This window comes from Poecilia latipinna, unplaced genomic scaffold (genome assembly GCF_001443285.1).
Source record: "Poecilia latipinna isolate Pla-1442-1.1 unplaced genomic scaffold, P_latipinna-1.0 Scaffold294, whole genome shotgun sequence".
NCBI lineage: Eukaryota > Metazoa > Chordata > Actinopteri > Cyprinodontiformes > Poeciliidae > Poecilia > Poecilia latipinna.
The window spans coordinates 242,799-270,775 of record NW_015112910.1 but is presented as its reverse complement, the minus strand read 5'-3'; the positions used below and the strand labels follow the sequence as shown (position 1 = coordinate 270,775).

At 48.8% G+C, this 27,977-nt stretch overlaps 2 protein-coding genes across 4 annotated transcripts; one reads left to right on the top strand and one right to left on the bottom strand.

Annotated features, from left to right (window-relative positions):
* Positions 1-61: 61 nt before the first annotated feature.
* On the bottom strand, positions 62-14,783 carry LOC106948557 (arf-GAP with Rho-GAP domain, ANK repeat and PH domain-containing protein 1). Of its 3 annotated transcripts, none has more exons than XM_015034311.1 (26): positions 14,655-14,783; positions 13,135-13,211; positions 13,000-13,058; positions 10,407-10,826; positions 9,810-9,908; positions 9,350-9,539; positions 9,147-9,242; positions 8,640-8,744; positions 8,480-8,540; positions 8,272-8,392; positions 7,372-7,636; positions 7,099-7,298; positions 6,906-6,991; positions 5,140-5,322; positions 4,979-5,047; positions 4,802-4,901; positions 4,668-4,724; positions 4,044-4,176; positions 2,901-3,000; positions 2,619-2,820; positions 2,380-2,425; positions 2,061-2,275; positions 1,498-1,707; positions 1,318-1,423; positions 1,102-1,243; positions 62-278 (listed from the first exon to the last, which is right to left on the bottom strand). In XM_015034311.1, the coding sequence occupies exons 2-26, from the start codon at positions 13,209-13,211 to the stop codon at positions 210-212; spliced, it is 3,411 nt and encodes a 1,136-aa protein (XP_014889797.1). In that variant the 5' UTR covers positions 14,655-14,783; the 3' UTR covers positions 62-209. The 3 variants fall into 3 exon arrangements, with proteins under 3 accessions (XP_014889797.1, XP_014889796.1, XP_014889795.1); XM_015034310.1 differs by lacking the exon at positions 14,655-14,783 and adding an exon at positions 14,512-14,648; XM_015034309.1 differs by lacking the exon at positions 14,655-14,783 and adding an exon at positions 13,898-14,353.
* Positions 14,784-16,034: 1,251 nt separating this feature from the next.
* Positions 16,035-26,304, top strand: LOC106948556 (platelet-derived growth factor receptor beta). Its single transcript, XM_015034307.1, has 27 exons — positions 16,035-16,144; positions 16,848-16,914; positions 17,639-17,707; positions 17,869-17,963; positions 18,039-18,237; positions 18,947-19,207; positions 19,309-19,439; positions 19,823-19,904; positions 20,037-20,111; positions 20,465-20,648; positions 21,014-21,129; positions 21,209-21,320; positions 21,395-21,482; positions 21,557-21,665; positions 21,984-22,078; positions 22,163-22,295; positions 22,398-22,502; positions 22,570-22,674; positions 23,633-23,735; positions 23,801-23,907; positions 23,974-24,089; positions 24,637-24,759; positions 24,844-24,955; positions 25,035-25,134; positions 25,222-25,327; positions 25,398-25,708; positions 25,980-26,304. Exons 3-27 carry the CDS (start codon positions 17,650-17,652, stop codon positions 26,074-26,076), a joined length of 3,123 nt encoding a protein of 1,040 aa, XP_014889793.1. The 5' UTR covers positions 16,035-16,144; positions 16,848-16,914; positions 17,639-17,649; the 3' UTR covers positions 26,077-26,304.
* The last annotated feature ends 1,673 nt before the right edge of the window (positions 26,305-27,977 follow it).

Genomic DNA, 27,977 nt, shown 5'->3' with positions numbered 1-27,977 from the left:
ATCTCCATGAGGATGTTTCAGACAGCAGTAAAGACACAGAGCCGCCCAACAGGGGGCGCCACAGTAGACACAAGGCTTTTATTGTTTGATTCAGTAGGATTACACGAGATTGGATCAGAACCAACACCCAGAAGTCAGAAACAGGTCATGATTTAAAAAAGATTCTGATGATCAGGAAATATTCAGGCATTAAAATCAGAGAAACTTCATCACAGGATGGTGATCTGCTCCTCTTCATCTTCCTTCTCTGCTTTGTCTTCATCCTTCCGGTCCAGAGTCTGCACACAGATTGTATCAGAACCATGAGCATCACCTTCAGCCTCACATCCACCAGCAACAGCCAATAAGAGCTCAGGTTTACTCAACACGCCTGGACCATTCCTCGACACAAAGGATTCGCGTTACTGCCATCTAGTGGTCAGATTTATGTCAGGTTATTATTCTCAAACTGTGGTCCCCGGATCGTTGGTGGTCCGCAGGCGCTCATGTAAACGACCGCTTATTTGCCGTGATGTCAGCTCAAAGTGCGACGGTACAGCTAGCTTACCAAAGGACTGTTAAAAATAATAATGGAAAACTGGTTTTAAACCGGGTCACTCAAAAGAAAAGCTTCAGATCCAGAACCAATCCCAGAGCAGAGCTAGTACCAGAGTCAATCCCAAAGCTAGTCCCAGAGCTAATCCCAGAACTAGTACCAGAGCCAATCCCAGAGCTAGTCCCAGAGCTAATCCCAGAACTAGTACCAGAGCCAATCCCAGAGCTAGTCCCAGAGCTAATCCCAGAACTAGTACCAGAGCCAATCCCAAAGCTAGTCCCAGAGCTAATCCCAGAACTAGTACCAGAGTCAATCCCAGAGCTAGTCCCGCTCAAAGCCGCTAACAGTGTTCCGACTGCTTTCAGTTCTGGTTCTGTTAAACACAGCTAGCTATCTGATGGCTAACAGTTAGTTTACAGTCGGCTAACGATTACATTTCCGGTAGCTAACAGGTAATAGTTAGTTAACAGATGAGTATCAGATGAGTATTCTGTGATGTATTTCAGGTGTGTATCAGAGGTGTGTATTCTCAGGTGAGTCTCAGACAGTGCGGTGGCAGCGCTCACCAGGAACAGCAACGTGTGGTGAATGATGAACTCCCTGGTGAGTGCGATCATGTCCTGGCTCATGACGTGGAACATGGAGGGTGCCAGAACCACGGCCAGGTTGTGGGCCGACATCTTGTTGTCCAGAGAGAACACCTGGACCCTGGACAGAGTGGGAGGAGCTAGTGAGCAAGTTGACGTCAGGCAGGTAATCATGTCAGGGTTCGGCTCGGTTACATGTAAAGGTGTCCAAACATCACGTTCAGGGTGGCTCTGTTGTCAGGGGGTAGTTGCTGTAGCAACCGTCGGTACTCTTTGAACCTACTGCGCTCCTCTGGAATCACTGGGAGACAATAACTGGTTAGACTGGTGGCTGCAGGTGAAGACGCTTCACCTGTAGGGTGGAGGGGGCCGTACCTGCTGCCTTCTGCCACTGCTGCAGCTCCGCCTGCGGCACCAGGCTATGCTGGTCCCGGATGACCTGCTTGAGGGCGGAGCCAACGTCCAGGACACCCTGCTCATCAGCCTCCAAGGGGGCAGAGTTTGGTGATGTCATCAGGGCCTTCACCAGCTCTTTGACCTTCAGCGCCAGGCCACAGCGCCGGTACAGGCCCTCCACCTTCAGCCCTGCACACAGGTATGCTCCGCCCACTCAGGTTTCCATGGAAACACTCTAATACAGTTTAGCCCAGTTTAGATCAACAGCGGTTCTGGTTCTGCTGTAGGCAATCAGGTCAGTCAGGAGGTTTTGGTACCCAACTGGTTCTGGTCCATCAATTGGACCGACCCGGTCCATCAGAATCAGACTTGGGCCACTGATCTGGACATGGACCCTATTGGTTCTGCTTCAGATTCTACAGCTGGATCAGAACCTTCACTTGGATAATTCAGAACCAGGTTCTGACACGGCAGCTCTCTGGTCCACTTCCTGTTGCCACAGCTTCCTGACAACAGGGAGTGGACTTCTGACCCAGACTCACCATAGGTGGTGATGTGTGAGATGCAGCGCTGGATGGCCGGGGAAACAGAACCTTTCACGGCGCCGTCGGTCACCACGTTCTGACCCAACCCAGCTGGGTTCTGATTGGCTGGCGGTGGCCCCTCAGAAGCTGCATGCTGATTGGCTAGAGCGCTCTTCAGGTGCTGGAACCAGGTCTCACTGCTGAGTTGCTCCTCAAAGCGTAACGACACGGTCCTGATGGGAGAACAGCTGTCCAGGCTCAGCCAATCACAACTGGGGAAGAGCTGCTCTCCGTATGAATACTTTTGGACTGGACTGAAGGCGTGTGAAAGACTCACCTTTCTGCTGTTACCAAGGTTACGGTGTCTTCATGCAAAACTGTCTCTGAAAGAGGAAAGAGATCCAAATGGAAAAAATTTAACATCAACTCAACCTGATGGGGAGCAAAGGAGGACAGGTGTGTTCTCTAGAAAGAACAGGAATGACGATATACATTAATTTCCTAAGGGTGTGAATATTTAGGGCTGTAAATATTTTTAGGGGGTGAATATTTTGGGGTCAGCCAGTACGACTCTACCTGTGGGACTGAGCATGCTCAGTGGGAAGCTCAGGCTGTGCTGCCCGGCTCTCTCCACCGGGTGGAGGCTGACTCCTTCATCCCACAGCAGCAGCCAGGCGTCAGACTGAGTGGAAGCCCCGCTCACATCCACCATGCGTACCTTGCTGACGGCTGAGGCCCCGCCCACCTCGGCGTAGGACACTCCTCCTGGTAGAATGACCTGAAGGCAGGGCAGAGGTCAGTGTGTCTGCCTCGGCAGCAGCTGCAGGGGCAGCAGTGGCAGCAGCAGCAGGTTTCTACCTTCAGGATGTGCACCAGGTGATTCTGCAGCGAGTCGCTGTCGTCGGCAGCACAGACCATGTGATCATTCAGCGTCACCATCTCAAACTGGGGCTTCGACCTGAAACAGCCACAGGTCACGGGATCAGAATTGGAAAACTGAACGGATCAGTCCTGAGGCTGCAGCATCTCTCTATCAAAATCTACGTCTGGTGACTAGCATCAGCATGCTAACTCTTCAAGTCTTTTCATATTTCAACAGCCATTTTTCTTTTCAAGATGGCAGTAATTTTGAAGCCTTTTAGACCAATTTTGAAGCCTTTTAGACCAATTGAGGCAATCAAATGCCTCATCGTTTGTTTTCCACTTTGCTCATCCGGTTCATAATCTTCTAAAGTGAATCAGAAACTGAGGAGCTAGCTGTTATCCAGCCTCACTTCAGGCGTCAACCGTAAAGCCATGAAGATGAAACACAGACTGACACAGGCGTCTTCATGGTTATCGTTAGTAGCTGTTAGTCTCTAAGTGCTTAGCTTACAGTCAGCTTCTGGTAATTATTTTGTTTAGCAGCTTAGTGTAATCTTTTGCTAGTTTTCTGTTTTTGGTGGTATAGCGATAGCAGAGCTAAGATTCTTGTTTTGTGAATTAGTGGTTGGTGAAGCTAACTTTGGTTAGCTGTGCTGCGCTACTGCTGATTTTAGTACTAATCCATTGTTCATTACATACATGGTGGCCATCTTGAGAAATCAAAAATATTTTCACTAAATATTTTTGTGTCCAGTTATTTCTGATTTGATACAAAAAGTATTCATCTGTGATAAATATTGGCAAATTTAGTTAAGTTTCATTGACAGCTATGACCACCATCTTGAATGTTTTTAGTGGCTAGCATTTCTTTTTTTTTCTTTTCTTTTTTTTTAAATAATCAATCCTATGGAAACATCTGGACCAGGTTCGGTTCTCATGTCTGCACGTGAGGATTTAAAAAAAATAATCTGCTGCATAATGATGGAGGTTTGTGTTCACACTTCAGCTGGAATAATTCATTTTTATTAATTTCTGTCTCAGGTGAAATTAATTAATCTTTTAGCATTATTTTTACTGATGACTTTTGATTGGCTGGTTGATTCTTAGATTTCTATATGAATTCTGGTCTGCATTTACCCGTCTTTGAGGAAAACGGACAGAACTTCTCTCAGGTCCAGGACGTCACAGGCTGCAGAATTATTTTCCAACGAGAAGAAGAAGCGATCTTCCTCCAGTTTCCCGTGGAGCTCTTCGTCCTCCTCTTCCTCACCTGCCCAGGTAACAAGACGCACATCATTTAAAGGGACAGGGCGCCTCCTGGAGGACACACTGCACTGGGCCGACTACAGGCTCAGAGCGTTCTGGGAGGGGAAGGAGACAGCATGGAGGTCCAATCAGAACCACTGGCACGGACAACAGAACTGGATCACCAGGTTCTGGAGCTGGTTCTGATAGCAACTGGTCTTAAGCCTCCTACGGACTCACGGCTCCCTCTGCAGGCGGTGTTGGGTACTGCAACATTTCTGCTGTGATGGAAGAACCCAATTGGAACCCAGCTGGTTCTGAGCCTGGGGTGACACCAGAAAGACTTTATGGTTTGGGGCCAACTTCTGATGAGGTCCGATTACACCAGTTTCTGGTTCTTGCTCTGGTTCTAGTTCTGGTCCAGCTGTCTTCAGGTTCTTTGTGTTTCTGTTCAGAGGGAATCTAACCTTGGCTGTCATGGTGTCTTTGCTCCAAGGGTCAAAGGTAGAGCCTCACCTGTGGGGGCGGAGTCCTGCTTCCTGTTCGCTGGTTGAGGGTGGTGAGGTCGGACTTCTGCAGGAGAACACAGGTGTGTTAGAGGCTTCAGCTATGACCTCAAGTGAGGCCAGGTGAGGTCAAGTGAGATTTACCTGTGTACTCGTTGAGGCGCAGCAGCTCAATCTGCAGAGCCTGGCTGGCTTTCTCAGCCAACAGGATGGGGGAGGGGCTCTGAGGGTCAGACGAGGACACCTGCACACAGGTAGGATGGTTCAGGTGAGATGGGGTGCAGAGGGGATGGGGCTAAGCTAAGAGAGAGAGAGAGAGACCTTGGCTCCAGAGCAGATCAGAGACATAGTTTCCTCCACATCGTCACTGACAACCACCTGGCACAGCCTCTGAAACATCATCATCATCATCATCATCATCATCATCATCATCATCATCATCATCATGTGTTTTCCTCTGAACCGGCCGCCTCTCCTCTCACCTGGTTCATCATGGAGGGGCTGGAGGTCAGAGCGTGGACTCGCCTGTAGCGCCCCCTGCTGTACTTGTTCTGGATAAACGCTGCCCTCTCCTGCTCTGTCGCCTCTGGCTGCAGCTGGTCTGCCGCTGGCACTGCTGGAGCCCACACCTGATTGGCCAGTCGATTGCCATAGGCGACAAAGAGCTGAAAGGATGAAGGGTTGAAGGTCAGGAAGAACTTCCTGTGTGGCAGATTCAGCCGACTGAAACGCTCAGGTTTGTTCAGGTCATAGATCCAACATGGCCTTCACTAAACTTTCACAAATCACAGTTTAACAAAATTTGAACCGTCTGCTCCTTGACTGAAGAGTCTGAACTTTTTAAACTAGAGTGATGCTCAACATGGTGGAAAATATGGTGGAATCTGCCTTTATCGGTTAAGAGGCCAACTTCAGCCTGTATAATTCAGGATGTTTACGTTTGGACTCTTGTTGGATTATAGTCAAATCTGTCAAAAAAACATGGTAACACTTAAAGGTATAGCATAGCCACCATGTTTATTTATACAGATTTCTCTAAAGAAGAAAATACGAGGTTTGGGTGGCTAGCCCAGGCATACTAGCTATTAGCTTATCTCAGGCTAATGCTAGCCCATCTGAAGCTAACACCAGCTTCTCCAATGCTAGCCTACCTAAAGCTAACACCAGCTTCTCAAATGCTAATGCTAGCCTACCTAAAGCTAACACCAGCCTCTCAAATGCTAATGCTAGCCTACCTAAAGCTAACACCAGTTTCTCCAATGCTAATACTAGCCTATCTAGAGTTAACTCCAGCTTCTCCAAGCTTTGGAATGGTCATGGCCTCCTGAGACGATTGGCCTGAAGGACCAATATAGATCCTTCAGGCTTCACCTGTATTAGTGGTTTGGTTTTAATTTTGGCACCAATAGGACACCATATGTATGTAGTGTCTGGAGACACCCGTTCCTGAGTAAAGCTCTCTGCTGTTTCCGTGTTGCTATCAAGAACCACTGCAGCCAGATTGCTGACATTTTGAGTCGTTCTGGTGATTCTAGTGAAGTTTAGACCTTTAAACCTCCAATTATTCAGCTTTAGCCAGACAGGAGCTCCTTACTTCAGACCCTCAGACCTATCAGTCCTCTTCACAGTTCAGAACCACTCAAACGAAACGTACGTTTCAGTTTTCAGCCTTGGCTGTTACACCCGCGGTGTTTAGGATGTTTAACACCTTCACTCTTCCTGCATATTTGCTCAAAGTTGCATTTCCAGTTTGCTGCTGCTGATAATTATGCTGTTACATTTGTGCCCCAATCTGTGACTGATCTGAGTGTATATGTATGTGTCAGCAAGCAACAGTTAGTGATGTGTATGTCTGAATCTGTTCTGGCAAGCCTCCACAGTGATAAACTCTGACTATTGTCAGGGTATTCCCTCCTCAGATGAAAAACAACACATACCCAGCTAATCAGCATCAAATTAACCATAAAATATGCTTATTTTGTGACTTTTAGTTAATATCCCTGCATTTCTTCATCTACCATGTGAGGTGTGAGAGAGATTTCATAGTTTTACAGGAGAGTTTTAGAGATGTATCCAGAGTTGCTTATCTCGCCTTGTGTCACAAGACTTTCGGAAAGCCAGCTTTGTCTTCTGTTGAAGCTGCTGCGCCTGAGTAAACGGTACCAACCCCCAGGTGTTTAAAGCTTAGTTTTGTATGAATCTGAACAATAATCTTCGTTCCCCAACATGTTGATTATTCAGGCTTCACCTGTAGCAGTGGTTCAGTCCAGGTCTTGTTGTCCATCCTCAGGCTGCGGACCCTGGAAAGGTTGTTCCCCAGAACTCGGTGCTGAGCTGAGAGCAGACAGACATTGATGGACATTCAGAGCAGTCTGGTCTCTAGCAGTACCTTTGGTAGCCAGACCCACAGTGGCTCCTCCCACAAGTTGTTCGTTTCCTACCTGCACAGTTATGGCAGATGACCAACAGCAGGTTAATCGACGCCCACTCAGGATTGGCAGCTCCGCAGTCACCACACACTTTGTTGTAGGGGTTCTCCCACAGACGTAGCGCCACTTGGCTACAGGACACAGCACTCTGGATGGTGGAGGTCAGGCTATCCACCCAGAGCTTCAGGTCCTTTGACGAGTCAATGGACAGGCTATAGCACAGAAACAAAGTTAGCAGCAGCGCCAAGCGTAGCAGACAGGAAGACTTGACAGACAGGTGAGTACTTGAAGGTCTTGTATGGGGTGATGAGGGCAAACGAGTGCTTTCCTGTCTCTTTCACCGTGGCTACGTTCAGGGGCACAGAGAAGGAGGCGATGCCCAACTGGAAGTTGTCTTTGTTTTGGTAAATCCAAAGGTCATGACCCCAGACAGCAGCGTAGGCGCGACTCCGGGAGTCTTTCAAGGTGACCTGTCCATGTAGCTCAGAATGGGCGGGGCTTTGGAGGCCACGAGTCGCCAACAGAGATGTGACCCACCCTTCCTGAACCTCTGTGGGGAAGAAAGGAGAAGAAAATAAGGATGAGATTCCGAGGTTCTACCAGAGGAACAAACCCAGAGGATTAATGCTCCCATCTTCTGATCTACTGCCAGAAACGCGTCTGGTCCTGGGTGATGAATCAGGGGTGTGAACTGGAAATGATTTGATCTGACATCCCTGTCCTGGTGTCTCCCTGACCGCCTCAGTCCGCTACAAACTGTAGGGTCTCTACAGAGAGAAGTTCTCACTCTGTAGCTCCACTAAACTTCACATCAGGACCAGAACATCTTGAGGGATCAAAAGTCACATCAAATTCATATGAAGAACTTATGGATCACGACTAAAGCTACGCAAGGCTAAAACAGCAGACAGAGTTCAGCCAGAAACGTCTTCAGCTCATATCAGAGGACAAGAGATGGGGCAAAAAGAGACGGGACAAACTGAAACTGATGAGAACCTGATTCAGGACAGAGTTTTTAACAATGTCCTTCTTGGAATCCATGTCTATGTTTGTCTCTCCTGTGACGTGTGGACAGCACGTTCATAGGTAATCATATTAACATGAACCGGACCTGATTCTCTGTGGAAGCAAGTCACAGGTGTCCCAGGAAGACAACAGGACTCTATCCAGACATCACTGTCCTACCGTTACTGTGAGCCATGAAGTCGTAGCGTTTCTTCCTGAAGTTGACGGAGAAGCGTCCTCTGTCTTGAGACTTCACGTTGGTGATACTGGAGACATGGAACAGCACCTCACTGAACCGGTCCTGATCCATAAAACAAGAACCCGGTCAGTCAGCTGGCCGACACACACCGGAGAACACACACACAGGTAAAAACACAAGAATGCTTACTGTTCGTTTCTTACGCAGGGACATCAGCTGGCCGTCCAATGTCACCCACAGAACGCTGTGTCTGATGGAGAGTGAAGATATCATCACCTGGTATCCATCCATTTATCCATCCAGCTATACATCCCCCCAAAGCACAACCCTGAGGTTCTGATCCTGGTACCTGAAGCCCTTCCAGACGTCCAGCCAGCTGGCCCGGACCACAGCGCTCTGAGGGGCCGAGCCTCCGCCGCTGCCCTTCTTCCTGGAGACCCTGATGGTGGCTGCCCTGTGGAGCAAAGAGCTGTCAGTAGACTAGGGCGTCTGTCAGGTTTAACTCTGTGATCCTTTAATCTACTCCAAGTTAGCTCCACTGCTCACTGGCGCCACCTGGCCAGCATGACAGGTGTTCTGGTCACAGGATTCTAGTGTTACCAAGTCGGAGTTCAGCGTCCATACGGTATCATTATGAAAACTGAGCTCGGATGTTATTGTAGACTGGTTTCTATGACAACATGTCTGCCAATGTGGCACTGTAATAGATGTAAGGCTTTTATTTTGAAGACACAGGACGCATCAGAAAAATAGGAGAGTCTGGAGGCGCTCCAACTAATCATCAGCTCTAGTTAAATGTTGAACAACAGAAGAACCAGGAAGCAGTTCCTTCAGAGAAGATCGGACCTGGACATACCTGGGAGTCTTCTGCTTCACTGGTTTGGACTTCCTGCTTGGAGGGGGCGGAGCCGGGCGAGTCGGTTTCAAGCGATCTGATTGGTTGGGTGAAACTCTAGAGGGTAACCAGCGAAAGAACAGCGTCAGTATTAGAAGAAGAAGGAGAAATCATCATCATCATCATCATCATCATCATCATCATCTTCATCATCACAACCTCACCTGGTGGTAACTGGATCAGAACCAGGATCCTTATCCACTGATGCATCAGAACCAGAGGCAGCAGGGCTACTACCTTTATCCTCCTCCTCATTGGACGACTCTGATTCAGCTTCTTCCTGATTGGTCCAAGTACCCAACACTGTGACATATGGATCTTCTTCTTTGGTGGGCAGAGGGAATGGAGACTGAACTGGAACCATAACCATTGACCAGAATCAGACAGAAATAAGAAAGGAAGGTCAGGTGAACAGAAACAGAACACAGATCTCAGATCAGAACTACTTGGATCAGTAAGACCGGAACCAGTAGAACCCGGAGAAGGAAACCAGGGTTTATAAGAGCTTTGATCAGTGGACCAAAGGTTACAACTGAATTCAGATCAGTTTGAGTGGATTTAGAAGGACCTGGATCCAGACAGGTCCTGAAATTCTAGAACAGAGACCAGTACCAGTACCAGTACCTTCCTCAGCAGTAACTCCAGCGACCTCCATAGATAGAAACTTGACTCCTGTGGTTGGGTCCAAAGATGCTTTAACCAGCTGCGACAGAGCCCCAACATCTGGACATGTTCAGAACAACATGGACAGGCAGGTGTTACCATGGGAAGATGTCTCTCTGTCCTGGGTCAGTCTAAGACCCAGAGGATCTGGGTTTAGGGTCACGGGTTCTGGTCCTATTTCTGGGTCAGAGCAAGACCGTCTGAACTTCATCTCCAGAACTTCAGCCCATGTCATTTAAAAACAGGTGAATGGTCAGACCTTTCTCTGGTTACAGAAGCAGGAAGCAGGTCATCTCCCCACTCCCTGAAACAACCTCCAGCTCTTCCTGGTGAGTTCCACCCAGTTCTACCTTCAGCTGTAATCAGCCACCAGGACCATGAAGAAGCAGCGGCTCAACTCTGAGCTCCATGGATGCTCAAAACTCTGGATTCATCAAGCTAGCTTCTAGATTGATGAATCCAATCTAGAACATGGTTGGAACATCTATAGACCATCTACTGTCTAAGGTCTGTCTATGGTAAATTGGTTTGGATCGTCAATCTGATTGGCTGGCTTACCTGTGTGACTTTCTCCGTTCATGTTCAGTGGCTCAAGTGAAAGGGGCGGGGCTGAAGGGTTAGGTATGCTGCTAACAAACTCATCCAAGCTGTTGATGTGACTCAGTGAGCTGATGATGGTTTCTAGGCTCGGAGAGTCTGAGCTGGTGGCAGCAGGTGTAGAGGGGGCGGGCCTTAGGTTAGCCTCAGCATTAGCAGCCACAGCGCTAGCAGCCTCAGTTAACCCAGGGATGGTTGTGGAGATGCTGTCAGTTAGGCTGTCTATGGGGGGAGGGGCAGAGGGGGCGGAGCCCCTGAAGCTGGTAGCGACTCCAGCCAGAGATGGGATGTTGGCGGCGATGAGGTCCGTGATTCCGTCTAGAGTCGGGAAGTTGTCCTGCGTTGACCCACGAGGTGAGGAGAGAGGGAGAGCATCTTCATCTGGGGAGGGAGACAGTGATGTCATCAGTTACATCAGTTGAGAGGTTGATATTGACATTAACACCCCCTGGTGGATCGCTCAGGAAATGCAGGACCTACCAGCGAGGACAGAGACTGAGCCGAATCTTAAGTATTTGAGGACCAGGAGGTTCTGGTCCCCACTTGGGCTCGGTCTGAGGTCCGATCACTCAGAACCACACAGTGCAGAACAGACCTTCTGGTTCTGCTTGTAGCTCTGATGTGGTTCTGATGAGATGGGTCTTGGTCTGAACGGATCAAAGTGATTCTGAACCAGAGAGAAATTAATTTAATGATTCAGGACCAGAACCAGTCCCAGAACCAGCTGAACAATCTGGCAACGTTTGTCAGGATGATTCCTCATGGAGCTTCCAGAACAAACGACTCCATGATGATGAACTGGGCCAGAGGTTCTGGAGGATGACACCAGAACTTTCTGGGTCTGCAGGGTGGAGGAGACCCAGTTCATGGAGACCTGGTAAAGTTTTGGACCAGAATTTTCTGGGTCTAGTAACTTCATGATGTCTGATTCCATGTCTGATCAGATTCCCTCTCAGAACAAGCCGAGAGCCAACGGTTCTGCTGCTCAGTCTGGTTCCAGGCCTGGTTCTGGTCCTTTCAGGCTGCAGAGCACCAGGCTCAGCTCAACAGAACAGCGTCTGAGGACAGACTAGTTCATAGAAAGATCGCTGGAGCCGGCCAGTCAGACCGGTTCTGCTGGTCTATGTCAGCAGCTGCTGGTGAACAATCAATCAGCCTGAGTCTTGTGACGGGCCTCGGCGGCCTGGGTCATGTGACCAGTCTCTCCTCTGAATAACAAACTGAAAGGAGAAGCGAGGCCCACAGATTTTATCTTCAAGAAAGAGAAACGAAGACGGTTATTCAGCTCAGAGAATCTCTTACCGGATCAGAACCAAAACTAAGCAGTTTTCATGTCAGAGCCCAGGTTCGGTTCTGCCATGGGTTCTGGTTCCAGTCCCGGTTTGGAACCCAGATCATTCCTACTAAACCTGCAGATCAAACAGTTTTGCTCCTGGTTTAGGAGGAACTGTGGTCCTTCAGAACCGATCAGGTGGGTCAAAGTCGGTCTGGTTCTGGCAGATGATGACATCACAGCAGAAGACAGGAAAAGCTGCAGATGAAAGATTCTTGCTCCTGAACAGAACCTCCCAGAACCGGACGGATCAGGTCCATCTATTGACTCGCAGGCAGATGGACCAATCAGATCGCACCTGGAAACTCCTGTTTACATCAAGCTGACTCACCATGACACTCTGATGAGGTCATGATGATGTCTCAGCAGGAACCAACCTGCCGAGGTCACAGCAATAGCTGTCCACACATCAGACATGGAGGAAACCACAGCGATCCACATTTTTAAAAAATTACCCTGAAATCAACAGAAAAGCTGCGGAGATGGGCCAGGTGGGGTCATGTGACCAGGCTTACATGCTGCAGGTTGGACAGTTTCATGTTCGACATCAGATGGAGGACTAAAGCGAAGTGTGAACGGACCAAAGCGGATCCAGATTGGATCTGTTCATCCAGTTCCTGAAGATTAACCTGTTGTTCACAGGTTGTCATTCACAATGACAGGGGTGTCAAACTCCAGTCCTCAAGGGCCGCTGTCCTGCAGTGTTTAGATGTGCCACAGGTAAAAAACAGTGGAATGAAATGGCTTAATTACCTCCTCCCTGTGTAGATCGGTTCTCCTGAGCCTTGCTAATGACCTAATTATTCTTTTCAGGTGTGGTGCAGCAGAGGCACATCTAAAAGTTGCAGGACAGAGGCCCTTGAGGACTGGAGTTTGACACCCCTGTCACGAGAGGACCCAAATTTGGCAGGTTAATCTGTTCCTGATTAACCTTCAGGTTCCTGGTCAGGTTCCTGATCTGTTCCTGATCCAGAGGAGCCACAGGGTCTAACCGGACTGACCGGACCCAAAGACCAGCGTTCAGGTCTGTCAGAGCGGCGGGCCAAGAACTGAGACCTGAGGGACATCCGGACACAACTCAGCAGAGCAGGGAGGCTCTGAATCCTCCAAGATGGCTGAAGCACGAACACCAGAAGGTCAAAGGTTATTAGATGCCTGCTAGTTAGAGTAGTGAACCTGTTGGACCTTCAGTGAGACCAGAACCAGAACCAGAGTGTTTACCTGTGCTCTGGTGCTGTCCTCTTGGGAAGGTCAGCTGCAGGTTTTCATGCGCCGGGTCTCTAAAACACAAAGTCTGAGTCAGCCTGAGTTGGCCCGAGTCGGTCCAGTGGATCAGTCGGTTCCGGGTGAGCTCACCTGTCCAGGAGGGAGGGGAAGCTGCTGGAGGAGTAGAGCCGAGGTTTTGGAACCGGATGAGAAGGGGGCAGAGCCATCTGCAGAGCAAGAGCACAGAGACCCATCAGAGCTGACCACTGACCTTCCTGAGGAAAACACACCTGGCAGGGAGAGGTCAAAGGTTGTTCCCAGGTCCTTCCTCAGGAGGAAGACACACCTGGAAGAGCCAGACATTTCCCTGAACCAATAAAGCGAAGACATGAGGAGAACCAAGTTGGATCCTGAGTGATCGGATCCATCCCGTCTCCATGGAGACGTTTCCTAACAACATGGAAGAACATCCTGGACCACCATGAAGCTATTACCGAACCAGAACCTGAACTGAACCTGAAGCTCCTCTACTGGGTCATCTGGTGGTTGGTTGTGATATCACCAGAACCTGGACTCCTGTATGACACATAGGCCTGGACCAGTACCAGCACATATTGTATAGTTCAGGTGGTACCGACCCAGAGACAATGGTCCATTAGAGCCAATCAGCTTCTAACATTTATGGAAAAACTAAATCAATTTCTCTAAACGAAAAAGTTAATCAGCAGATTTCAGTTTAACTCTTGCAAGGGCAATGTGTCTCCTTCTGTCAGAATTGCCTGTCAACAGAACCGCTTGCCAACAGAACCCAGAACCTCCCATCTCCATGTTCTACTAACCCTCAGTTTGGGTTCTGGATCTGTGGTTCACATGAACAGGTAAACTTTTTCTGAGAAACGGAAGCAGATCTTACCTTGCTGTCGTCTCCTCAGAGGCTCCCAGACACCTGCAGTTCACCTGTTCACTGGTTCACCTGTCTGTCCCCGGACCTGCACTGCTACCCGTGGCTCACCTGTGGACCAGGTGTGTCTGCTCTATTCTTCTCTGCTCTAATAAACTGCTGCAGCTGGTTTTCTGTCTCTGTGAGGACACACTCTGCAGAACTCTCCGGACCGAACCACAACCCCGTCTAACATGCTGGACTTCTGAAGGAGTCCAGAGATGTTTCCAGAATCAAAACCAGACAAAATATGATCCAGAGATCCACAGAGCCTAGGTTCTGATCCGGAGGGGGAGATCAGAACCTGCTAGCTCAGAACCTTCAGAATCAGAACTTTACACAGGACGTTTCACCAGAGCAGCTGATCTGGGTCTGGATTGCCAGTTCCTCTGAGACGGTTTCACAGAGCGGCCTCACCTGTTCTACCTGTTGCAGGAATGTGGGCGGAGCTTCCTCTAGCTGTGCCAAGTCATGTTGCTGTGTGTGTGTGCATGTGTGCGTATGCATGTGTGTGTGAGTGTGTGTGTGTGCATGTGTGTGTGAGTGTGTGTGTGTGTGTGTGTGCGCGCGTGTGTATGGGTATATACCGTGTCTAATCAGAACTCCAGATTCTGGTGTCGGTCCAGGAGTTTCAGAACCTTCAGGCTGTTCGTGGTTCTGACCCGCTGATCTGATCTGCAGAACTCCTTGAGAGCTGATAATAATGATGATGATGGTGATGAAGACTGACCTGTCAGACAGCAGGTCCGAGTTCCACTGAGACCCGATCCAGCTGGTCTGAAAGGTTCTGCTGTACTGGTCCGGTTCTGCGAACTTCAGTTGGCGTCAGAGTGAGACATCCGACCCAGAGAGGATCTGTGGTTCTAGATTTAATCTGTTGACTTTCTGTTAGACCAGGCCCCTGTCAGGCCACGCCCCCATCAGACCACGCCCATTTATGCCACGCCCCTTATTTACCTGGGTCTCAGTGAAGTGGCACCACCTGCAGGCCCAGGTTTGGGTCATTGTAGTTCTGAATCTGGCCTAAAAGCAGAACCATCTCTCTGGCACCAGAACCGGGACTGTGTTCCTGCTGTTAGGCCAATCGGATCCGGGTCGACTGGTTCTGATCACAGAGGCATCAGATAGAGAGCTTGGCTCTGTCAGATCTAACTGGGTTAATCTGAACCTGGTTCAGAACCTGTGATCAGAACCATCCAGTCGCTCTCCACCAGCAGACGGTGAATGTGAAGCTTTGGAGTCCTCTGGGCTGGATGCAGCGACTGTAGACTCTGATGTACGCACAAATGAATAGTTATAGCTTGCTATAACTATTCATTTTATAATATTGCAATATTGAAAATGATTTATTTGAAAAAGTTTTACTTTATTAGTATTTTATATTTCAGTCTTTTAAATGCCAGAATTCATTTAAATTCTAAATCTGATTTTCTGATCAGTTATTTCAGAAACATTTCCACCAATCTCTTCCTCAGGGTTCAGTCACAGAAAAAACATTGAGGCATTTCTGCCATCTGCTGCCCCCTGCTGTTTCCTAATGCCAGCACAGTCTGCTTCACTCCAGGACCAAAACAAGGACCAGGACCGTTACCAGGACCCAGAACCAGGACGAGGAACAAAACCAGGACTAGAACCAGTACCAGAACCTCTCATGTAATTCTGGTTCAGTTAAGCCTGGGTTTAGAGTCTTTAGTCACTGACATGAACTGAAGTCAGTCTGAAGCTCCCACACTGCTGCTGTGTATGTGTGTGAGAGCGTGCGTGTGTGTGTGAGTGTGTGTGTGTTTGTGTGTGTGTGTGTGTGTGTGTGTGTGTGTGTGTGTGTGTGTGAGAGAGAGAGTGTTCTGGTTTAATTATTCTAGTTAGGACCATTTCTGGTATATTTCTATTCTTATGAAGACCGATGGCATTATGAGGCCCAAAGCCCAGTTCTACTGCACTGACCCGGTGGTTTAGGGAAAATGTCTGGGTTACAGATAAACACGTTTACTGAAATGAATCCTATACAAGGTCCTCATATGGGTAGAGGGAGAAACTGGTGTTTAGACCCGACCCACTTCCTGTCAGAGGAGAGACGGGGCAGGCGAGCGAATTGAAAACAGACCTTCTCTCTCTTTCTCGCTCGCCCAGCTGGATCAGAGTCAGACTGAAGAGGAGAAGTGAGGAAGAGGAGCAGTGAGGAAGATCCGCTATAACCGAGGAGTGGAGCTTCATCTGAAGGTTTCTAACTTTTCTTTCTGTAATTTTTGCTGATTCTGCAGTTCTGAGGTTCTGCTGGTCCAGTTGGATGTTCTGTCGGTATGGCTGGAGGTTCTGGGTTTTAAACCCGGGAAGTCTGGCAGGAAAAGTCTCTGAGTGGAGTTGTGCTGGTTCTGATCCGATCCCCTCCAGCGCTGCTCTGAAACTTGTTTCCGGTCAGGAAGTTGATCCACAGAGGATCTGGTCCCAGATCAGCAGCTGGCGGTTCTGATCTGGTCATCCAGAACCTCCAGGTTCCTAAAGAACCCGACTGAACTGCCAGAACCAGCAAAACTATTCTGACAGAATGACATCAGGACCCGCTGAAAGGTTCTAAGATGGATGGACAGCTCCAAATACATGGACCGGACCAGGACCGGAGCTGGTCCCAGATCTGCGTCTGCACCTGTAACTGGAACTGGACTTGGATCCGGACCCAGAACCGAACCTAGGAAAGGAGGTTCTGAGATTCTGCAACTGGGCCTGGTGAGCTCAGAGACCAAGATGGAAGCTGCTGGCGTTGTGACGTCATGAGCATCTGCTGCTGACCCCAGAGAGTCACATGACCTCATCATTACATCATCGTGACATCATCATGACCTCAGCTCACTTTCCCGTGTCCTGAGGTGTGACAGCTGCTGGTTCTTTTTCTGATTCTACTCACTCTTTCTTTCTCTGTCTGCAGGTCAGAGGTCATCAGTCTAAACCAATCAGGTGCCAGACAACAGGTCACATGGGGCACTGACAGCCAGGTGAGAGTGACATCACAACTGCTCTGTGACTGGCTGCTGCAGGTTACCTGGACAGAAGTTACCTGAGGACGAGGACATAGCAGCTGCTCTCTCTCTCCTCGCTGCAGCCACAGGAAATACCTTCTTGTTTATTTTCTTCTTCTGTGGTCGAGACACATTCTTTCCTCAGCCAGGACCAGCTGTGATTGGCTGAGCCCCCAGCAGGACGAGCTCTGATTGGACGGCTGCCCTCCGGCACAGTGAGGGATTTGTTCCCGTCTGTCTGAAGGAGCTCAACTGCTTTAACAGACGCTGCCTCCAAGAAAACCCGCCAGAACCAGAATCTGGGTCAGAACCAGGCCTTTCCCTGTGGTTCTGTTCAGCAAACTGTCTGAACAGAACCACAGGGATGGAACTGTTCTGGACCCAGTCCCGGTCCGGCAGACGAGTCAGAGGAGCAGATGAGTTCAACTCATAAAACTGAATCAGAACCTGATAGACTCGTTAAGAGGCTCGTTAACGACCTGGCAGATGAGTCTGAACCTGGGTCTGATATAAACACTCAGATCAGTCGGGATGATCAGATTAATCTGGATTAGAGGATCCTGCCAGGCAGATCAGAGCTGATCAGCTGATTGATGGAATCTGATCAGTTTCAGGTTTTCAGGCTGAAGTCGGAGGCGTCTGAAAGTTTCATCTTCAGGCCTCGGCTTCTAACAGACTTTTATTGTGAAATGTCCATCAGGACCAGCAGCCATGACGGCATCCATCAGAGCCACAACAGGAAGTCTGAACCTCCTGCACTTCCTGCTGGGTGAGTTTAAGAAGCTTCTCCCAGGTGAGGCCTTCTATCTGTTCTAAGGAACTGGACCAGGTTTCTACGGTCGGTTCTGTAGAACCCTCTACCGGATGTCTGGCTTCTCCGTCACATCATTGTGGTTCTGACCAACCGGAGCTTCCTGTCCGTCTGTCCAGGTGTGTTCCTGAGCCGTCCAGAAGGTGGCGTGGCCCTGGAGCTGCTACCTTCCTCCACAGAAGTTCTCCTTCAATCACAGTCCAACTTCTCCGTGGTGAGCTTCACCTGCCCGTCTCTAGGCAGATCCAGCTGAGTGTCTCTGCTGTACCGCCTGACTTCCTGTCCACAGGTGTGTTCAGGGTGGAGTGAGGTGAAGTGGCACTTGCCTCAGGACGCTGACGGAGGTCCAGAGGTTCTGGTACAGGTCGACGGCTCCAGCCGCATCCTGCAGCTCCTTGGCGCCACCTGGAGGAGCTCCGGCAGGTACACCTGTGAGGAGCCGTCCGCCGATCAGAGCCGCGCAGTGGACGTCTTTGTACCTGGACAAGGTAACGGTCCTCAACAGGTGCATGAGCAGGAAACCTGGTGGGGTTTCAGAATGTCAGTAGGGACCAGAACCACCCTGATCCAGTCAGAACCACTCTGATTGGACCTGCAAGTTTCTGTTTTACGCTTCATCATGATGCTGTGAAGAACCAGTGGAACCAGTGGCTTAAAGCACTGGTGAGTCCAGAGAACCCAGAAGACCAGTCAGAGAACTGGAGGTCTTCTGGATCCAGCAGAATTTTAGCAGATCCATTGGGTCAGAGGGAGGTCCGCCGGGTCAGAGGGGGATCTATTAAGCCCTGATGAAGCACATTGTTGCAGCTCTCTGATGTTCTGGAGAAGTGTTGGTGGACACAGCAGCTCATCTGTGAACCGATGTTGAGAGAGGAACAGAATCCTTTCACCCTTCAACCGGCTGCTTCATCTGGACCCTCTTGACCTTATAGCCCTCGGGTTCCTCAGACTGACTCGTAGTCCAGCTTGGACTGAACCTCACCAGTAGTGCAGGAGCTACAGCTGGTGGACCCCCAGGCTACCTGATAAAACATGTGCACCTTCCAGAAGCTTCTCCAAACCCAAAGTTTATTCAGATTTTCTCCTGCTCTGGCCATCTTCTCTCTCTGTGAGAGAGAAGTTTCTCCATCCAGCCGTGAGGTTCTGTTGGATCATTCGGACCAAATGTTCAGTCCATTTGTTGGTTTCCTTCCTCAGGTCCAGAGCAGTGGTTCGTCCCACAGAGTTCCTCCCAGGTGTACAAGCACTCAGAGGAAGGTACCATTCCCTGCGTGGTGTCCGACCCAAAGCTCAACGTCTCTCTGTTCGAACGACCCGGCAGAACTGCAGTGGGCGGGGTCAGATACGTGCCGGCTCTGGGCTTTACGGGACACCTCAATGATGCAGGACATGTCTGTGTGGCGACAGACGGAGACCAGGAGAAGGAGTCCCAGGTCTTCTATGTCTTCACCGTCCTCGGTAAGGACACTTTTACTGACCCAAAGCATTTTACTGACCCTAACCCTAACTCCTGACCCACCTGTAGTGACCAGCTGTCTCTGTCTCCGGTCTGTCCTCAGAACCGAAGCAGATGGAGATGGAGCTGTCAGTGTCCAGCGAGGTCCTGAAGCAGGGGGAGGTCCTGACCATGAACTGCTCCGTCAGAGACGTGGACATGGCCTTTTTCACATGGACCTTCCCCCGCAGACAGGTAGCCATGGCAACAGTACTGAGTCAATAGCAGCAGAATGACTCTTGAAGACTATCCTTTCTTTCTGCTTTCTGAATCTGGTGTGTAAAGGTAGGAGTTGATTCACTGAGTCACGACTTAGACTCGGCTGTAGGCAACCTGGTTATCTGGCAGGTGGAACAGAGCCGAGGACTCAGGGAATCTGAGTCACAGCATCTTTGTCATGACAGAGGTTCTGGGTGTATGGGGGGTTGGACCCCTGACCCTGGCATGCATCTCAGTACACTAGAGTACGTGGAAACCTTCAGAGTTAAACATAGATGAAAACCAGAGCACCATGTTTTTATTTTTGCCTTTTATCTGAACGGTGATGTTCAGTAAACAACTGAATGGTTTCTCTACAGGAAGTAGAACCTCTGACAGACATCCTGTCCAATGAAATTCGCTCGTTCATTAACATCTCCAAGGCAACAGAGTCAGATTCAGGTATGTGTTTCAGCAGGTCTATCAGATCTTACACGCCACTGCAGTAAGACTCTTGACACCAACAGGTTGTTATGGCAACTGATGATGTTGCTTTAGTTGACAGCTTGTTACCATGGTGACTGTTTCCTGCAGGTGTTTATGTGTGCAAAGCTCAGGACTCGCAGTTTAGATGGACCGTGAGGAAAAACATCACAATAACTGTTCTGGGTCAGTAACACACACACACACACACACACACACACACACACACACACACACACACACACACACACACACACAGTCATGTTTTCATCACTTGTGGGGACTTCACATTGACTTCCATTAATTTCTACAGCCTAACCCTTACCTTAACCTTTACCCTACACCTAAACATCACAGACCTAACCACTAATCCAAAAACAACAATTTCCCTCATGGGGATCAAGAAAATGTCCCCACAAGGAGCAATGGTCCCCATAACCCCACAATGAAGACAGAAATAGGTTCCCATAAGGATATAAAAACCTGGTTCACACACACAGACACATGAACAGGTACATGTAACTCCTCCCTCTCTGCAGACAAAGGCTACGTCTACCTGTGGCCCTCAGGTGAGACCAACATCTCGTCTGTCGTCCACCACACCGTGGAGCTGAAGGTAGTGGGTGACGCCCTCCCCACCCCCACCTTCACCTGGTCCAGGCTAAACCAGACTATCGCCATGGAAACCAGCTCCATCAACACCACTCACCTGACCAGCAGCAGGTATGTGGAAAGATTCGTTCATCAGTTTAGTGCAGTGAGAGGTGGAGGTCCACACCTTCAGCTCATCCGGGTCTGTAACCTGACCTGGCGCTGAGTGGAGAGGAACTGGAAACCTTCTGGCAGGTTGAGGTCAGGAACCACAGAGTTTAAAGTTCAGGGTCCTCACATCAACATGTGGTGGGAACAGCTCTGTGGTGACAAAGTTCTCCTTCTCAGGTAGAATCCAGCTGAACTGTCCACTGTTCTCAGCTGGGACAGTCACTGAGTCCTTCCTTCATCAGACGGTGTTGGTCCTCCCTTAGACTCTAAAAGATTTGATCCAGTTGGTTGGTTGGCTGGTTGGTGGAATGATTGGTTGATTGCAGGTATGTGAGCACCCTGACGCTCCATCAGGTGCAGTTGGACCAGGCAGGAACTTATACTGCAACTGCATCCAATGAGGACAGCAGAGAGGAGGTCATGTTCTACCTACAGGTCACAGGTGAGAGAGATGTGCTGACTGGTCACCTGGGGGGTATTTACCCATCTGTGAGTTCACCTGCCAGTGTGTTCTTGTCCAGCTCCTCCAAGGATTTTGTCTCTGTCAGAAGTTGATAAGAAAGACATCCTGTGTGTCAGTGAGGGAGTCCCAACTCCTTCTGTTACCTGGTACACCTGTCCACGTTCGATCAGGTAGATACTCATACACACAAATGAAATGACGACCATGTTTCCATGGTAACCTTTTGATTTTTTTCCTGGTGCAGGTGCAGTAATCTGAGTGACGGTTGGAGGAGCCAGTTAGGGGCCTTGGAACAGGACGTCACCACAGTGATAGAAGGAGACGGAGCCCTGGTAACCATCATCATCACAATGTGGGAGGGGCTGACTGACCAATGGCTAACCACCCATGTGTGTCACCTGTTCAGGTAAAAAGTGTGTTGACTCTGAAAACTCTGGACTCTGTGTCGGCTGTTCGCTGCGAAGCTACGAACGCAGCAGGAGAACGAGCGCGAGACCTGCGAGTTCTTCGCACCTGTAAGTACTGCTGGAGTACCGGAGTACATCTGTGGTTCAGGGTGAATCCTCCAACCTGAACCACGCTGCAGGATGATCCAGGCTGAATCCTCTGTGGTGTTGAGGATCCATCAGCTGCTGAACCTCAGAAGGTCGATCCTGAAACTGAGCTGAAAAGCAGCTAGTCAGACATGGGAAGGTACCTAAGCAGGAGGTTCAGGTGTCCTGAAGGTGTATTAGAGCAGATCAGGGATGTTTGGTTGAGATTTGAGAAGCCTTGGAGAAGACACTGATATTCCCGTTGAGGCTCCATGTAAGACACTGTCCTTCATCTTCCAGCCCTTCTGTCCCAGGTGGTTGTCTTGGTGGCGGTTCTGGTTCTGGTCATCATAGGCGTGATCTTCTTCATCATCCTCATTGCTCTCTGGAGAAACGTCAGTAAGATCATCAAGTTGAGTATTTACCAAACCTCTGCTACGGCCCAAAGGATCTGGAGTCTGGTCTCTTCATGTCTGCAGAAGCCTCACTATGAAACACACTGGAAGCTGATGGAGTCTGGAGGTTCTGACGGACAGCCATGTTCCTACGTGGACCCTGAAGACCTGCCCTACAGCTCCGCCTGGGAGATCCCCAGAGACCAGGTGGCACTTGGTACATAGCACCAGCACCTGCTGGCTCTGCCTGGCAGAAACTCTGCATTCAGTTCACTCACAAACGCCCCGTCAGGTCAGACTAGTGTCTGTCTGTCTGCAGGTCAGGTCCTGGGTTCTGGTCCATTTGGACGGGTTGTAGAGGCAACAGTTTCTGGTCTGACTGGCTCTGACACGCCAACAAAAGCTGCAGTGAAGATCATGAAGTGTAAGGTCCTCCCCCTCTGAGTGTCTGAGTCAAAGCTGCGTCTCAACCTGTGGTTGTGGTTTTGCAGCCAAGAGGGATGCGGCCCAGTCTCTGATGTCCGAGTTAAAGGTTCTGGGTTACCTGGGTCCTCATCTGAACGTCGTCAACCTGCTGGGAGCCTGCACCAGCCCAGGTACACACTGCACACCTCAGGAAATCCACTTCTGATTTTGCATTCTGCTCTGATCCGGATTAAACTGAAAACAGCTAATCCAGATGTAATCCAGAATAAAGATGTTACAGGAAAAATGGGCCCAAATCCCAGAGTGAAACTGGATTATATGCAAAAATTTCCATTCCAACACAGCCGTGTGATTAGTTAGGAAAAGTAAGATAATTTTATTTATATAGCACATTTTCAGCAACAAGGCAATTCAAAGTGCTTTACATGAATTAGAGAAAAATATAAACAAAATAACTAAAGAAAAACAAAAGTATAAAAAGTTTGCAAAAAGGTAAAAGTATAGAGCTACATATTGGTTAGCTCTGGTCCATGTTTAATAAGAATAAGAATTTATAAACCAGTCGGGTTTTCTCTGGATTCTTGGTCTGATAAAACTAAGTGTTGGTTCTCCATGCTTGAGTCTATAAAGTAGATGGTTGTGAATGTGGATCTAAGATAATGAGTCGTTTCTCTGGGTTATGATTTTGTTCTAATTCCTGCTCTGGGTTGAGTGAAATCCTCTGGATCTTTTTGTTCTAATAGGTTTTATTCCTATTCTTGGTTGAGTGTCTAAAGTAATAAATACTCCACAGTTCATAAAGCATTTAAGATAGATGCTTCTGTTCTGGGTTGCTAGGTAAGTTTAAGTACTCCATAATTTATAAGATGGAAGTTTCTTTGGATGAAGCTGAAAAAAAGGTAAAGAAGAGATGAACTCTGTGATCGTCTCATCAGCCTGGGAGGAAAGAAACCAAAGATTATACTGGAAATAACCTGGAGTGGGCGGAGCCTGAAACCCAGATCCTGGTTCACCATCAGAACTGCTCCTCAGCCAGATGTTCTGCCGGGTCTACCTGGTTCTGTCCAGGTGTGCTCAGACCTTATCCAGAGTTTGTTCTGTCAGAATAAAGTCCGTTCTGTGTTCCAGGTCCAGTTTACCTGATCACTGAGTTCTGTCGTCTTGGTAACCTGCTGAACTGCCTGCAGAGGAACAAAGACACATTTGGACAGGTGGACATGCCCAGCAGGAGGTGAGCCAACCGTCTGACCTCTGACCTCTCTCTCTCAGTGATTGCTCAGTGTCTCTCACCCACAGTAACAGCGACGGCGGCTACATGGACATGAACCAAGACGGGCGGGGACGTTATGTCCCTCTGAAGGAGCTGAGAGACACTGAACAGGGGACAGGCCACGCCCCCACAGGTGATGTCATGTGATCAGGTAACGGGAACAAATGAACTGATGATCACCACTGCTGTTCTCTTTCAGACCACCAGAAGGCGCCATCGCTCCTCCTTAGCGACTCTCCCGTCCTCACCATGGAAGACCTGTTCAGTTTCTCCTTCCAGATCGCTCAGGCCATGGATTTCCTGTCCTCCAGGAAGGTACGACCACCGCCATGTTGCTTTCTGCAGCCAGACTGTCCTCCATCCTGCTTGATCAACCCATCTGCTCAGTTTGACTCGGCTGAATTTGTCTTTTTAATGTCACACCAACTGGACGAAGCATCTCCAGATCAAAAACAAGGTTTAAAAGAATCTGTTCAGCTTTGAATGAAAACCAGAGAAGATCAGCTGGAGTCCTTAACAATGATGGATGTTTGCTACAGTCTGACCAACCACAACATAACCCAGGGATTTATTCCAGGATAGTCTGTAACTCTAACCCTGATCCTGATGGACCTCCTGACTTTCTCCAGACATGTTTCAGCAAAGTCTTTACGTTTGGACCAACAGTGTTCTGGACCAACAGAAAGTGTTCTGTTCAAGAACTGGGATGAAACGGTTTGGAGAAGCACCAAAGACCCTCCAGAGTCCCACCTGGGACATCTGGGCCCAGATGTCTCTAGAATGGTTTTACTGCCTGGTTCACATGCGTCTCTAGAACCATTTTACCGCCTGACATGTTGTCCACATGTTGTGTGTCCCTCAGTGTGTCCACAGAGACCTGGCAGCCAGGAACGTCCTGGTCTGTGAGGGGAAGCTGCTGAAGATCTGTGATTTTGGTTTGGCCAGAGACCTTCAGAAGGACGAAGATTACATCATCAGGAGAAACGTCAGTCCCACACAAGACATTGGTCCCTGATTGATGACATCATCAACCAGGTAGCTCAGGTGTCCTGTGCCTGTTTGGTTTCAGAGCTTCCTGCCGCTGAGGTGGATGTCTCCAGAGAGCATCTTCCAGAACATCTACGGCTCTGAGAGCGATGTGTGGTCCTACGGAGTCCTGCTGTGGGAGATCTTCTCTCTGGGTAACTCAGACTGACCAGTATACAGACCCCTGTATAACCAGTGTAACCAGTTTACATGAGGTGGTGTATTGTGTGGCAGGCTGTACCCCGTATCCTGACCTCCTTACAACCCGACAGTTTAGTTCTGCTCTGAAGAGAGGACACAGAATGGACCGACCAGAACACGCTACATCTGACATGTACGACGACACGTCTTAACACTCATCAACACTCATCAACCTGCCTCAACACGCATCAATAAGCCTCAACACGTCTTCTGGTTCCAGGTATGCTGTGATGAAGCAGTGCTGGGATGAAGATCCTCTCTCCAGACCATCTTTCTCATCATTGGTTGTTGCCGTGGGCAACATGTTGCCAGCTGACTACCGACAGGTGAGCTGACGTGAATGAGCAGTCCGAGTCATGTGTCAGGTCGTCACTCCTCTGTGTGTTGGGTCCTCAGCGGTACGCCCAGCTGACTGAAGACTTCCTGAGAGGAGAGGGCCCGGCCGTCCTCCAGTCCAGACGCAGCCTGTCCCGGACGACCGAGACGGAGACAGAGACGGACGTCCAGGAGGACAGAAACCCCTCCCACTGCACCGCACACTTCCAGGAAGCTGAACTCAGCATTCATTTCACAGGAAGTCCTTCCTCTGACGTGAAGGAGCGCCTGCTGGAGGCGGAACCAGAGGACTCAGGCCCCTCCCATAATACTTACATCATGCCTGTTGTCACCATGGAAACCAGCAGCAGCACTGCGCTGGACGCAGTCAGGTACGTGTGAAGGGTCTTTCTGTAAATCCGGCGTTCTGGCCCAGCTAGCAGGAAGTGATGTCAGAGGTATGTCTGCTGCCATCTTGGTTCTGGAGAGACTTTTTTTTTTTTTTTACTTCAGTAGAACCTGGCAGAGCTTCTGGTTCTTGATCCAGATGGCCTTTTCCATCCATGCTTTTATTGTGAAACTCCTGCAAGAAGCTGTAGAGCATGTCACATGTCTTCTCAGTGGCGTTTCCTTTGCGATGACTGTCTTTTTTTTTTCCTTCAGCCCTCTGCTGTCAGACCCGGCTGCCATCTTGGAGTCACAGGAAGTGACATCGCCACCAGAAGCTCCTGCTGAGGTAGAGGAGGAGAGCTGCCTGTGAAGGTGTTACTTCCTGCATTGGCCCCGCCCCGATGCAGCGAGACCAATCAGAGACAGCTGAGCCTCCATGTTTCCTGCTAATACAAAGAGAGAAGCAGCTCTGGCTCCGATTTATCCGCAGTCATACCCGCCGTGTAGCTCTACTCAGATTACCTGCTCCTGACCTGGTCCTGACCCAGGTCAGAACCGGGTCAGGACTAAATGCTTCAATAAAAATATATCCAACAGCTTCTCAGTCTCATTCAGCAGATGTGATCCACCTTCTGAAGGTGGGTGTCGCGGGGTCATGCTGCTGCTAGTTTTCGGTAGCATGTCTGCTTCCTTCAGGTGAGTTCAGGAGTTCTTGGAGGCAAATCTTTATCAGTTTCTGGTTTTCAAAACTAAATGAAGATTAAAATGTGAAGTATTTGTTTAGCACCAGAGTCTTTAGCAGTTCATGTTAAATGATGGAAAGCTGTTAGCATAAACCAGTTAGCTCGCTAACATCAGGCTAGCTTTGACATTGACCCTTTAACACAGAACCATCTGAAGAATCTGGTGAAGATTAAAGCCACTTTCACCCTCATCATCTCTGAACTGCTCTAATTGAAGAGCTGATTTCAGACCTGCACTAGATTATTCCACAGCACAGCACAACAATCTAGTTTCTAATCTAGATTAAACTGCTGCGGGTTTTGTGTAATCAGGTGGAATGTCCCTTTAGTTGAATCAGAACCAGGTTCAGGTTTTTCTGTGTTTATGGGTTTCTGTCTGCAGCTGCTTCTGGTTTCTAATCAGATCAGGTGCCAACACCACAAACTGGGTTGCCAGTTTCACTTTAGCTGTGTTCTGGTTCTGGTTCAGCCTAAAGATTAACATTTAGTTTTTATTAAAATACTAAAATGACCTCCAAGGATAACACACTGGGTTGTGTTAAATGTGATGAGTTATAATCTGCTGGTTGTCTCATTAGAATCTACTTAAGATTCAGGAAATAAAGGAAAGTATTTTTATTCTGCCAGTTATTGTAGGATATAAATGACATTTATGTTCCTCAAACCTGCGATGGACTGGCGAAAAGGTCCAGGGTGACCCTGCCTCTCGTCCAAAATGTCTCGTTGGAGATTGGCACCAGCACCCCTGCAGACCCCAACAGAGACAAAGGTGTAAGAAAATGGATGGATGTTCCTCAAACTAAAATGGTGATGGTTGTAACACTTTATTCGAAGGGGTGAGCACTGTGCATAAGACACGACACTGTCATAAATAACATGATGAAATCTTCATGAATGTTTACAACTGTTGTCATAAGGTGTCATTTGGTAAATAACACGTTTAATGTAAAGTTGCTCTAAAAGTTGCATTAAAAATGTTATTTACAGAACGACACTAAATGACCATTGTCATAAACATTCATAAACACTCCGTGTTCATGAATGTCACGTCAGTCTTATGCACACCCCTTCAAATAAAGTGTTGCCATAGTTGTTTTCTGAAAGCAGCGCATCATCGTCGTTGTCGTTTCTGTGTTGCGTATTTCTGAGGTGTGTTTTAGAAACAGCTGCAGTTTGGTCCTGAAGCTCAGCTCAGCTCATCTTGAGGTTGTGGATCTGGTTCTGCTAACGCTGCAGCGATATGGAGGTGGATTACTGTACAGCAATAACGCGAACGTTTCTTCCTGACGGCAAAAGGTCTGCGCTCACATAGACAATCTGGAGGTGTGAGCTGTTGCAGCCGGCCTAGGCTGCGTCCAGCTACTGGCAGTTTCTACTGTCTGCCAGATTCTACTACTCGATTAAACCACGGAAAACACACACACACGGTCAGGATAACTTATCTTCAGCTCAACTAAATCTTTGGTTTTTGGAGCAAAACGGACAGAAATGATAAAAACATTATCAATATAATTATTTATTGTAGTAT